This window comes from Melanerpes formicivorus, unplaced genomic scaffold (genome assembly GCF_026170545.1).
Source record: "Melanerpes formicivorus ecotype bairdi unplaced genomic scaffold, bMelFor1.0.p_v2 SCAF_1, whole genome shotgun sequence".
Classification (NCBI taxonomy): domain Eukaryota; kingdom Metazoa; phylum Chordata; class Aves; order Piciformes; family Picidae; genus Melanerpes; species Melanerpes formicivorus.
In genome coordinates this window covers 28,779,885-28,792,488 of record NW_027142353.1, presented here as the reverse complement: position 1 = coordinate 28,792,488, position 12,604 = coordinate 28,779,885, and the positions used below count along the sequence as shown (strand labels likewise).

General features: G+C 41.3%; 1 protein-coding gene across 9 annotated transcripts in view; it reads left to right on the top strand.

The window, feature by feature from the left end:
• MAP4K4 (mitogen-activated protein kinase kinase kinase kinase 4) overlaps positions 1-10,849 on the top strand; it is a 187,406-nt gene extending 176,557 nt beyond the window's left edge. For all 9 annotated transcript variants that reach the window (XM_068138285.1, XM_068138275.1, XM_068138265.1 and 6 more), the window contains 5 exons: positions 2,287-2,387; positions 3,085-3,234; positions 4,014-4,173; positions 6,319-6,458; positions 7,479-10,849. In XM_068138285.1, the coding sequence (XP_067994386.1) occupies positions 2,287-2,387; positions 3,085-3,234; positions 4,014-4,173; positions 6,319-6,458; positions 7,479-7,562 (635 nt within the window). In that variant the 3' untranslated portion in view covers positions 7,563-10,849. The remainder of the gene's footprint in view (positions 1-2,286; positions 2,388-3,084; positions 3,235-4,013; positions 4,174-6,318; positions 6,459-7,478) is intronic.
• The last annotated feature ends 1,755 nt before the right edge of the window (positions 10,850-12,604 follow it).

Sequence of the window (12,604 nt, the reverse complement as noted above, 5' to 3'; positions counted from 1 at the left end):
CTCTGATGTAATCCTTGCTCACATGCCTTATTTCTTGCCTGGGTGCCTTCGTGGTTGGAATGTCATCTAGATCTTGTTCATCATCTGTCTCATCCTCCTGAAGATGTTGTCCCCATAATCCTGCTGCTACTCTCCTAGGGATCTCTTTAAACTCAGAAGCACCTCCATTAGCTGCTGTCTTACCAGAACCTCTGTCCTGTCCTGCATCTCCAATATCCATTGATGGTCTCAGTAACTCAGGTATAGCTTTAAGACAAACCGTCTCTTCCTCCTCAGCATGATCTTTTCTATACAGAAGGTCCCTCACCAGCAGAGGAATCTTGCTGCTCTCCCCATCAGCTGCTGCATCTGCCTTTCTTCTACCTCCCTTATCTAAAATTGCTACTTGTTAATTGGAGCTGCATTTGAATTTACAGCAGGCTTAACAGAAGCTGACAGGTTTTGAGATAAAGAAGCTGCTGCAGAGGACACTTCTGGACCTGCCTATGAAGAAGGAAATGATTTTGCCTCTCTAATAGCTGCCGAGGACATTGTGGCCACCATCTTAGGAGCTGCCGCTGCTCCTGTCTGATTGCCAGAATCACCAATAGCCCCATTCAAAGCTGCTTTACCAATAGCCCATTGAGCTCTGTTTCCCCTATCTCCTCATCACTAGAAATGTCTGGATTCAAATTAGAACTACTCCTCCTACACCTTGCTCTGCATTTAAATATTAAACAGGTCTTAGATACTCTCTTCTCCCAGTACAGTGCAATTAACAAGTACACCACTACTATCACCAATAGTAGATTAACACACAGCAAATAAATTACTTTTGGATCCCAGCCATCACTCAGAATTACTCCCTCACCTACTGGGATTTTGAACTCATGGATTTCGATAGGTAATGTGTGGCAGTCACGTTCCTGTATCTCTTAAGGCAAAAGAACCCCAAAAATCAATCACAGAGAAGCTGAATTTTATACTTAAACCACAGATACAATTTATACATCAGATATCTCCTTAACATATCTGTGGTGGGTTTGAATAAAAATCCAACAGCATACTTATACACAGCACCACTTAAAGCAGAAAAGATCAAATGCTGAAGAATCCAAAACACCTTCATGTTGCTTCCCTAAACAGAGCAGAAATAAATGAAGCAAATCTTGCCCCATGTTTGGAATGCAATCCTTTTTAGCCCCACATTGGGCACCAATTTATTTTGTGTAATGTGATGGTTTAACCCACACACATCAACAAAAGCTTGGCTGAATGCAGTCTGGGAAGCAAATGAAGCTGTATTTTACAAGCAATAATGGAATGCAATGAATATGTACAGAATATACAGTATTTACAATATTATACAGGTAGTTACAAAAAGAAAACAGTACAGAAATCCTCCTTGGGCGGGAGGACACTGCCCTGCTCCCCGCCAACCTCTCCCCTTCCTTTATCCTCTGGTTAATTAGAAGAAAAGAGAAGAGGAGAGATGTTAGGGGAAATTCAGTTAGTTCAAAAGCTTTGTTAGAAAAGCTAGTAATGCTTATCTCTAGTTTGCTGATAGAGTCCCTCAGTGAAGCAGCCAGCATGCCAGCAGAAAGACAAAAGAGAACGGAATGAGAGCAGAATGTAAGATCGTAAAACTACATCCCACTCATCTGACCAATGAAATTAGTTTAGAATTATCTTTCTTGTATTCCTTTTTACACTCAACTATTCAGCTACAGAATTTGCAGCTATCTTTCTTAAAGGCACAGCCTAAACTGTCATAGAAAGATATTGAGTTGCTGGAACATGTCCAGAGAAGGGCAACAAAGCTGGGGAGGGGTGTGGAGCACAAGCCCTATGAGGAGAGGCTGAGGGAGCTGGGGTTGCTTAGCCTGGAGAAGAAGAGGCTCAGAGGAGACCTTATTGCTCTCTACAACTACCTGAATGGAGGTTGTAGGCATGTGGGGGTTGGTCTCTTCTCCCAGGTAACCAGCACCAGAACAACAGGACACAGTCTCAAGCTGCACCAGGGGAGGTTTAGGCTGGATGTTAGGAGGAAATTCTTCACAGAAGGAGTGATTGACCATTGGAATGTGCTGCCCAGGGAGGTGGTGGAGTCACCATCACTGGAAGTGTTTAGGAAGAGACTGGATGGTGCGCTTAGTGCCATGGTTTAGTTGATTAGATGGTGTTGGGTGGACTTGATGATCTCAAAGGCCTTTTCCAACCTGGTTAATTCTAGTCTAGTCTAGTCTAGTCTACCTGGAATGACTTTGGAATTACTGCTGAATTCTTTGTTGGTTTGTTTCATTTCAGTAAAATACGAAAGAATCAAGTTCTTGGTAATTGCATTGAAGAGTTCTGTGGAAGTCTATGCATGGGCACCAAAGCCATACCATAAATTTATGGCCTTTAAGGTAAGAGTATATTTCACCCATGTTTAGGATTTTCTCATAGCCACTTGCAGATATTTTGTTGTGGCTGTATTACAGGTTCTTCGCTAAATCTGCCACAAACTTCATGTTATATATTTAGGAATTTTTTTTAGCTCTGATGCAGTACACTTAAAGTGTACCGAGCACAAACAAAAGTGACACTTTCTCAACTGTTTCATTTCTCTATAAATAGAACATGCAGCAGAGAGAAGTGAACTGAGTCTAAACGTCTTCATCTGAGCAGAACAAGCCATTAAGTGTTACTCAGCATTGTTGTTTTGTGTTTTTTCTTTTTAACACACAAGAATGAAGTTAGCTGGCTTGGTATAATGAGCAGATTGATTAACAGACAATCAGAGATGCATTTTGGAGATCAAAGCAAACACTATGGGAATCTCAGATTACCCTGAACTTTAGGGAAAACAATTCTTAATAAAAAACAAACACACCAACCAAAGTAAACCCCACACAAAACAGCTTACATTATCATGTGATCAAAATGCAACAGGTTGCAGAGTAATCTGTCCTTGTCTGTGAGGGACGTGTAAGCCTAACTGGTCTGGTGGATGGTGCCCAGGAGGGAGGAATAAACCTGTAATGTGTGCATTAGAACATGTGTTTATGAAACCTGTTGTGGTCCTAAGCATTGAAGTGAATCTCACTGATGATTGTCTTGCAGTCGTTTGGAGAATTGGTACATAAGCCATTGCTGGTGGATCTAACTGTAGAAGAGGGTCAGAGACTAAAAGTGATCTATGGCTCCTGTGCCGGCTTCCATGCTGTTGATGTGGATTCAGGATCGGTCTATGATATTTATCTACCAACACATGTAAGAGCTGCTGCTGGGGTTGGGGTTGGGGTTTTTTTCTTCTTTTCTAGATTGCACCCTTTGCTTTTTTCAGATGACGAACATGTCAGGCCGTCCCTGTGGATCACTGCCAGATGCTGGCAGCAGTAAATCGAGTGAAGGAGTCCAAGAAGATACAGCCACTTGTGCTTAGGGGTTTTGTGCTTCAGTCTCTGTTCTCTCAGATCTGATGTGGGCCAATGTGACTGCTTCTAAGGTAGCAGCTATTTAGCTGCTATTTAGCTGAGCGCATTGCAAGTGCTTACAGAGGCTGCAGGAAAGGTGGCAGTAGAAATGATATAGCAGCCCACTAATGAGATTCAAAAGCTAAGCAAAGGCCAGATGGCCTTAGCTACCAAGGTTCCTGGTGTTTGCTGTACACAGAGGCATCAGATGGGCCTGCAGCATGTGATGCACCTCCCAAGCATAATTCACTACAGTGGAGAGGTCTGAAGTCTGCCTCTGGGCTGCTTGCCCCAGGCTGCCTTTCATGGAGAGAAATGGAGACTCTGACAGAGCAGTTGTCTGTCCCTGTTTGCAGATGTCCTCTGCTTTAAAATGAGTGGATTAGTGCCCCAAGGGTTTATGGGTCCTTTTTGTCACTGTGTAGGATGTCTTGCTCAGCGGGAGCAGAGCTAGCACTTCCAAAGTGAGTGGATCAGTGATCTACCATCAGCCAAAATCAAAAATCACCCAGCCCTTTCTCCCAGCACAGGCTCTGCAGTAATAAAACAAAAGGCTCTTCTCTTCTGTCTCTGTAGATCCAGAGTAGTATCCAGCCTCACGCAATCATCATTCTCCCAAACACGGATGGGATGGAGCTACTTGTCTGCTATGAGGATGAAGGAGTTTATGTCAACACATACGGAAGGATAACCAAGGATGTGGTTCTGCAGTGGGGAGAAATGCCAACTTCAGTTGGTAAGTTCCTCTGACATGGTTTAGTGTCGACCTTTCAGTGCTAGGTCAAGGGTTGCACTGGATGATCTTTGAGGTCTTTTCCAGCCAGATATATTCTATGATGCTGTGACAAATCATTCTATTAAGGGAGCATGAGCGTGTGCTCATGGAGAAGGAAGGTGTACTGGGTTTGACTTCAAATTCAGAAGCAGTTGTGCTGTAGTGTTCCAGGAAAACATGCACAAAGTGGAGAATAATCATATGGATCTGTTTTGTGCTGAGTTTTTAAAGAAGAAAATCCCAAACTAGCAAGCTGTGGATTTCAGGCTTGAAAAATCCACCAGGACCTCTGTAGGCTGCTGCAGAAGTTTTGCTAGACAGTCACAAAGTTAGGGAAACATTTCAGTACAAAGACATGTAAGGTGGCAGGCGTATAAGGTATTATTATGGGTAAAGGTTCATAAATAAGAGTCTGTATATCTGATTTGGTGTGTTTATTTTAATTCACCTGCAGTTTGCTTGTTTGTGCTAGAATAATTCTCCCACATCTCTCCAGCTGAAAATAAGGTATTTTTGAGAGTGGGAGCGATGAGCATAGTAAAAAAGGTACAGATTTTTATGGGCACCAGTACATTTGTTATATCACCAGTACACACCAGGATCTTTCTGACTGCCTGTGCTGCTGCATTTGAATGCTGAGTTGTGACCATGGGCTGTGGTCACACACCTTCCTTTTGTTAGGCAAGCACACTGTGTTTTACTTGCTTTGGAATGGATGCATATATTGGGAGATGACTGTTGGTAGCTGTCCAAGCTAAACAATAATGGTAGAAGGAAATGTAAAGAAGTTTCATGCTGATCATGTTCACTCCTGTGGCTTAACTCATGGCTAGATCTAAAAACCAAGCAGAATTATCAGTTGGCAAATTGCAGAGCCTTTGGGGACTGGAGTCCCTGTGAAAGAAGTGGCACGGAGGCAGGTGACACCATCTAAACATCTCATTTGACAATTTTTAGAAGCTTTTTGGCCCAGTTACCACTAGTGACATATTTAAAAATAAAACAAATTTCCAACATAGCAGTATATTAGTGTTAGAGGTACACATTATACTGCAGTAGATATATTGATTTATTTTCACTGAAAATGACTGAAAAAAATTGTATGAAGGGGAAGTGCTGCAAAATTGAATACTTTTTAATTTTGCTGGCTAAGAACTGTTGTTCTTTTATTCTTCTGTTCAGTATGCATGCAAATAGAGGAAACAGCTTATTCTTCATTAAGTTCCCATACGTTATCTTTGGCAGTATTCCCAAGACTATCCATAAAATTGCTTTTTGAGTATACCTTTTGGTAATGGTGGTGACTTTCTGCTTTATTTTATTTATTTACTGCTATCAGTGGCAGACTTTTTTTCTTCATGCTACTGCTAATCTATTTTCCTTCAATCACATTCTGACGAAAAATGCTTGGCTTGTTTTGCTGTATTTGTCCACAAAGGAAAGCAATGTGGCAAATAATAGTATTTTCACTTGGAAAGCTTCATTTGAACCTCTTTTGAGATATTCAGAATGCTTTCCAAATCAATTTGCTTTCTTGACAAGATCAGGTTTTTGAAGTACTGCACCTATTACAGGAGGCTAGCTCATGTTTTCTTCTAGTTTTCCATTCTCCTCTTCCTCTATTTGTGCTGACAGACTCCTTGAAGCTCTGGAAATAGTATCATCAGACTAGCTGGTGCTAGGGACATATTGGAGTGGCTGCATTTAGTCTTTTTAAACCTCAGGTTATGCTTTCGCCTTTGTCTGCTTTCTCCCTTGTCTGTCCATTTGCCAAACTTGGGATAAAACTCCCATGTGAAATTCCATGTTCCTTCCATTAATAGGAGGTTCTACAGTTCCCTTTGTGTCATGAATGTTCAGGGAGTAAGTGTGTAACTAACAGGGAAAAAAAACACAGGGAAATAAAAAAAACAAGGAAAAAAAGAGGTATTTTGGGGCATGAAGCTGCTGAGAATGGAAATAGCATTCTGAGTATTTGTGTAGCTACCACAAGCATAGGGAGGTGATTTTGAACTAGACAGTGCATTCATCTGGGTTTTTTGTTCCTCTGTGTTTGTTGCTCTCTGGTTGTCCTAATGGGCTGTGTGCTGTGTTTTCTCTCCAAAGCGTACATACGATCCAACCAGATCATGGGCTGGGGAGAAAAAGCTATTGAAATACGGTCGGTGGAGACTGGACACTTGGATGGTGTGTTCATGCACAAAAGGGCACAGAGGCTCAAGTTCTTATGTGAACGCAATGACAAGGTATAATGCCCCCTCACCCTGCTTGTTACCACTATGGTAGACCTGTGCTTTAACTGGGTATTTGGGTTGGATTGACCCGGACCAAGCTAAACTCTAACCCAGTCACTCACCTCACTCCCATCTCCCATGGGATGGGGAGAAAATAAAATGAAGGTAAAAAGACTCAGTAGGTCAAAATAAATAAGAACAGCAAAAGCTGTGAACACAAGCCAGGCAAAATAAGGAATTAATTCACAACGTTCTATTAGCAGGTGGATGTCCAGACACTTCCAACATGCACAGTGCTTGCTTGGGAAGATGAATGTCATCCCCACAATGTTTTCCCTATGCTCTCCCTTTCCCAGTGTATTTATTTTTGAGCATGATGTTAATATCTTCTGTGACATCATTTTGTTCAGTTTGGGTTGGCTGTCATAGCATTGTCTTGAGGGAAAACCCCATTGGTGTCTACAGCTATCTGAAGGGAGGTTGTAGTGAGGTGGGGGTCAGTCTCTTCTCCCTAATATCATGTGATAGAAGAAGAGAAAATGGCCTCAGATTGAACCAGGGCACATTTAGATTAAATATTAGGAAAAAAACTCTTTACTGAAAGAGTTATCAGGCATTGGAATGGGTTTGCCCAAGTCAGTGGTGGAGTCACCATCCCTGGAGGTGTTAAAAAAAACAGAGTAGATATGGTACTTTGGCACATGGTTTAATGGCCATGGTGGTGTTAGGTCAAAGTTGGACTCAATCGTAGAGGTCTTTTCCAACCAAAACAAGTCTATGATTTTGTGAGAGAAAGCCTTCATGCTCTTCAAGTGTTGTTCAGCGTTAGCCAAAACATTGGTATGTTGACACTGCTGTTTAGTCACAAATACAAAGCCCAGCACCTTACAGGCTGCTATGAAGAATGTCAACTCCACCAACACCAGACCCAGCACAGCACTGCAGTTGCACTGTAATGATCTGGGATGGTGAAGGCAGGTTAGAGCCACTGCTGTCCTGTTTGTTAGGTTTACCAATCTCTTTTCTTCACAGGTTTTCTTTGCCTCCGTACGGTCAGGTGGAAGCAGTCAAGTCTATTTCATGACCCTTGGCAGGACTTCTCTTCTGAGCTGGTAGAAGCAATGGGATTTGGCGAGGAATTGCTGACATCCAGAGCCTGAGATCTTCATAACAAGGAATTATTTTCAACTGGAGTACAGACCTGCACTAATGCAGCACTCTGTGTAAATGTGTGTGCAGGCATCACTGGTGTTAGGTTTCTTTTTGTTTTTCAAATGAGGCTGCGATGCAGCTGGTGCTGTAAAGATATTGCCATCAGGTGCTACAATGTCTTTGAGGTTTGGGATCATGCTAGAAAGCTACAGGTCTTCTTTTCCCTTCAGCTCCAGGATTCCTAGGCTTTGAAGGACTCTGTTGTTAGTGTTAAAACAGAGAGGGGGAAAAAGGAAAAAAACAACAAAACAAAACCACAAAACCGGACTTACCATGACCATGCTATTGAGTGGACAAGGAGGTAGGCAAGAGAAGGTGAGAAGTGGTGTAGAGAGTCAGACTGGCTGAAACAGGGCAGATCTAGTCTAGTAATGTTAACAATGTATTTAATTGACATTTCTTTTTTGTAATGTGACAATGTGTGGACAAAGAGGAAGGTGCAGGTTTTAAGAAGTTAATATTTATAAAATGTGAAAGACACAGTGACTAGGATAACTTCTTGGGGACAGGGAGGGTGGGAAGGGGCTTGGGGTGGAATTCTTGGGTTTGGGGTTTTTTTTTTTCCTTTGTTTGTTTCTGCAGTTTTATTTTGGCCTGGCCAATAACTTTAGTCATTTTCTGTGTACCAGGTATTGCCTGAAACGTGCAGATGATTTAAAAAAAAAAAATGAAAAAATGGGAAAAAAAAAAAAGAAAAAAAGAAAAAAAAAAAAAGGGAAAAAAAAATTTCATTTTCTATAATGATTCTGTGTTAGGCCAGAACTTGGTTATGTCACAGTATTAGCACTGCCTCAGTTAAAGGTTTAATTTTTGTTTAAACCTAGAAGTGCAACAGCAGTTTTACCACAGTCTGCACTTGCAGAACTAGAAAACAACAAAAAAAAAAGAAAAAGAGAAAAGGAAAAAAAAAAAAAGAAAATCCAAACTACATATGTTTATTTTTTGTGCCTACCTCATTGTTTTTAATGCATAAAATAAAAGAGGTGGTTTAGTTTATACATTTTAGATGAAAATCATTAATGTCTAATTTAATCCTAATACCAAAACTATCAGATTGAGAGGTTTCTGACTGTTATTGCATAGCAAGTTTCAGCAGGAGGAGAGAGTGGTCCTTTGGGGCAATAGGCACAGCGGTATGGCAGTGAGACACTGATTAATGTAATTTGCTTACAAAATTTGGTGAAGCAAGCATTTTTAAAAACCAGTTTCATCCTTGATAGAAGTCTGAATTTAGCCTAAAACCAGGGGTTTCCCTCTTCTAACACGTGGGCTTAGTAACAAGCAGGTCAAAATAACTAGGCTAGTTCTTCTATAAACTGTTAAATGTTGTAGGAAACCTTTTGGGGCGGTGACTTTTTTCTTTTTTAAGAATGCAATGCACTAAAACTCTTTTAAGAATGTAGTTAATACTGCTTATCCATAAAAACAGCGTATACCTGTGTTTAGATTTAAGATCCCAGCTCTGGCTTTTTTTTTTCCTTTCTTTCTTTCTTTCTTTTTTTTTTTTTGTTTTTTGCTTTGTTTTGTTTTGTTTGTTTTTAAAGTCCGTTTTATTTTATGAATTAAGTTCTGACATTTGTAATAAATGTCTTGAGAGTAATAATTTGTTTAATGGCTACATGTTCATTACTTGAGAAACCTTGAGTGTATAATAATCTGTTGGTGTTGCGTAATAATGCACAGTGTCACGATTCAGCCATTTTGCTTTTTGGTTTTCACTTTTGTTTTTTAAATTCCTTTGGTGGGGTACTTTGTTGACAGCTGCCTTAAGCTGTTCATTCAGTGAACAGGCTCTCAGTGTTTCATGGGCTTTGTCTTCTGCTGCAGTTAACTTTCCTTCATGGCATGACAGGTAGGGCTTTTTAAACACGTACTCTTCAGTTCCGTCAAGCTGATGGCTCGAGCGACTGGTCACACAATCAATTAAGAGCCAAGAGCACCGAGTATGCAAAGCTCAGACTCGACAGACCCTTGTTTTGGTGTCAAATCTGACTATTGTAAACCCTTCAACCCCAGTCAGCATTGCTGCTGAGGACTCTGCTTTGAACATCACAGACGGTTGAAAAGTGAGCAGTAAACACATGCCGCCGGCACACACGTGTGCACACACATCCCGCTCCCCTACCACCCCACTCCCACCCTCCCCTCAGAAAAGAATCAAAACTCAAGAAAGCCTTACATTTGCTGGCAGAGGAATACCTAATTTTTTTTTTTTTAACTTGTATGACTTTTGGATAGTGTTGAAGGTGAAGGATATGTTCTTTTCAGGCCCAGTGCGGTCAGCCAGAAGAACGATCAACCTTTTGTACTATAATGAACTAAAGGGGACTTGGAAACACAACGTGGTGGTAGACATGGGTGTAATCACACAGCTGCCCTGCAGTGTGGTTTACCGAAACTGATTCGATCGAATGTCAGTCTGCTAATTTAAATCTTCCAGCGCTATGTGGTCACAAATTAATCTAGTCCTTGAAAGATGATGCTATTCACCTAGAGGAAGAAGCTCCAGTACTGTAGGGATGCCCAAGTCACGGATATGTGCTGTTGAAGTTTTGAGGCACCAAGCAGGGGGAGGCTCTCTCCTTCCTTCGGTGAAGCTGCCCGCCTGGCGGCTTCTGCCTCCGCAGAAGTGCCAACGTGGCGAGGCAAAAACAGTATTACAAAACCACTACGTTACACCGACACCGAACTCTTCAAACAGTGCTTTTGTAAGCAAACAAGAAAAGAAAAACTCCTAGGTTTAGTTTTAAGCTTTAATAAGTAATAATTTTCTGTATCTTTAAGTCAAAGTAACCCTAACTTGTATGACTGCAGTGTTTTTATTTTTTATCTTATGCACATGTTACGTTGGAGAAAATGTTTACAAAAAATGGTTTTGTTACACTAATGTGCATCACATATTTATGGTTTATTTGAAAGTGATTTTTGTGGGTTTTTTAGTTTTTCATAGCAGTAGTAGTACACTTTTTGTGATTTATAACCCCAAATTCTGCTGATTATAAAGATGCTAAACAATAATACAAAATGACAAACTGCGTTAAAATTACTAATCGTAGAGCTGCAAAGCAGACTGGTGACAAGTAAAACACTCAGCCTTTTTTTTGCAGTGCTATCTAACTTGTCTTCTGTGTATTATGGAAATTACTGTTTTTTCCCCGTTTTTCCTTAAATAAAGTCAAATTGACACCTATTGTATGTGGAAAGTATCTTGAATATCTACTGGCTGCAGAAATCAAACTGCACGTTGCCTAGTTGGATGTATCATCAGAATAAAAGCCTTATTGTCAAATCTCATAATTTTAGAGACTTTGACAATAAATGTGGGCTTTTGAGGGCTTTTTTGTTGTTCTGTTCTTTTCCTTAAAGCGCTATCTCCTGGTGCAGTTGCTCTTTTGAGAATTACAGTTTTCCTTTTAAAGGAAAAAAAATGTTAAAAGTTTAGGAACATTAGTGAGTGCCTGGTGGTTTGGAAAGAAGAAGTTGCACAAAGGAGAGCTGGGGCACTTTATGAACGTGCCCTCCTGCCACGCTGCTCTCACGCATGTGGTTTTTGTGAGCTGGCATTATTTGCTGCTGAGGGTGCAAGGAGCAGGAGTCCTGAGCCACATTTTCCCACAGCTCCAAGGCATAAGCCATGCATACTGAGCAGCTTTGATGCAAAGCTGCCATTTGCACCTTCTGCAGTTTTGTTGGCCCTTGCCTGTGTTTTTCCACCATGGGCTGTGTGTGTTTTCTGAAGTGGAGATAAGCAGTAGACATTTCCTTCTGACTGGGCTGGTCTCTCTGAGAGGAAGAGGAAGTCCCTGTTCCCTGTACCCCTTGCCTTTATTTGCACTTTCATCCGCAGAAGGCATGGGATGTGGTGTAAGTTGAAAAATGTTTCAGGATTTCACTTGCTTCCTATGGACAAAGGTATCTGAAATCCTCAAGCCCCACAGCATTTCCGCTTCTGCACGTGTAGATACTGACAGAGCTTAAAAAACTGGTAGGACTATCCAAGAGCCAGTCAGGCTTCTATGGGCTTAGTTCCATTTGTTGCCCGAAAGCTGCTGGTTTTCTGCAGTCACTCTTGACCTCTAGAAGACTTTCCCCAGTTAATTAGCATAGTTGAGCACTGTAGCTGGTCATGAAGACAGATACAAGCTATTGCTCATTACGGTGTGCGTTTAAGAACAATGCAGCAAGCCCGGGTCTGAGCTTCATGGTGGGCACCACCAGAGGCAGTAGATCATGGTCCTGTGAAGAAAAATACAACTGCAGTAAAAGATGACATGAAAAAAAAGATGAGAGTGCTGGAGGAGATCTCATTCCTGTACAGGGCTTTTGTAGGCAGCAGTGGTGAGAAGGGCCCAAATTTGTACCATTTGAGGGCAGATGGGCTCTGTGCAGGACAGAAGAGAACAAATAGTGGAGCAGAAGAACATAGGCATCTTCAAAATCAGCTGCAGTAGTCAAACCAGAGAAAGAAATTATCAAACATCAAAAGGAATGCTTGAAACAATATTTTTACAAAGCTTTAAAATACTTAAACATAGTATTGAAAAATGCAGAACCCTTACACATGAGATAAAAACCTGCAAAACAGAAAAGGTGCAAGAGGCAGTCCTTCTCAGAGGCTGCTTTGCTGAAAGGCTCTTGCTAGAGCATTAGAACACCTCTCCTACGAAGAAGGCTTAGGGAAGTTGGGCTTGTTCATCCTGGAGAAGAGACGGCTCTGGGGGGACCTGACTGCAGCTTTTCAGTACTTAAAGGAGACCTACAGGAAAGATGGGGACAATCTGTTTAGCAGGGCCTGTTTCAACAGGACACAAGAGGTAATGGTTTTAAACTGAAAGAGAAGGTAGATTTAGACTAAATAGAAGGAAGACATTTTTCACTGTAAGGGTGATGTAACACTGGAACAAACAGGTTGCCCCAAGAGGTGTTAGAGGCCACATCCCTGGAAA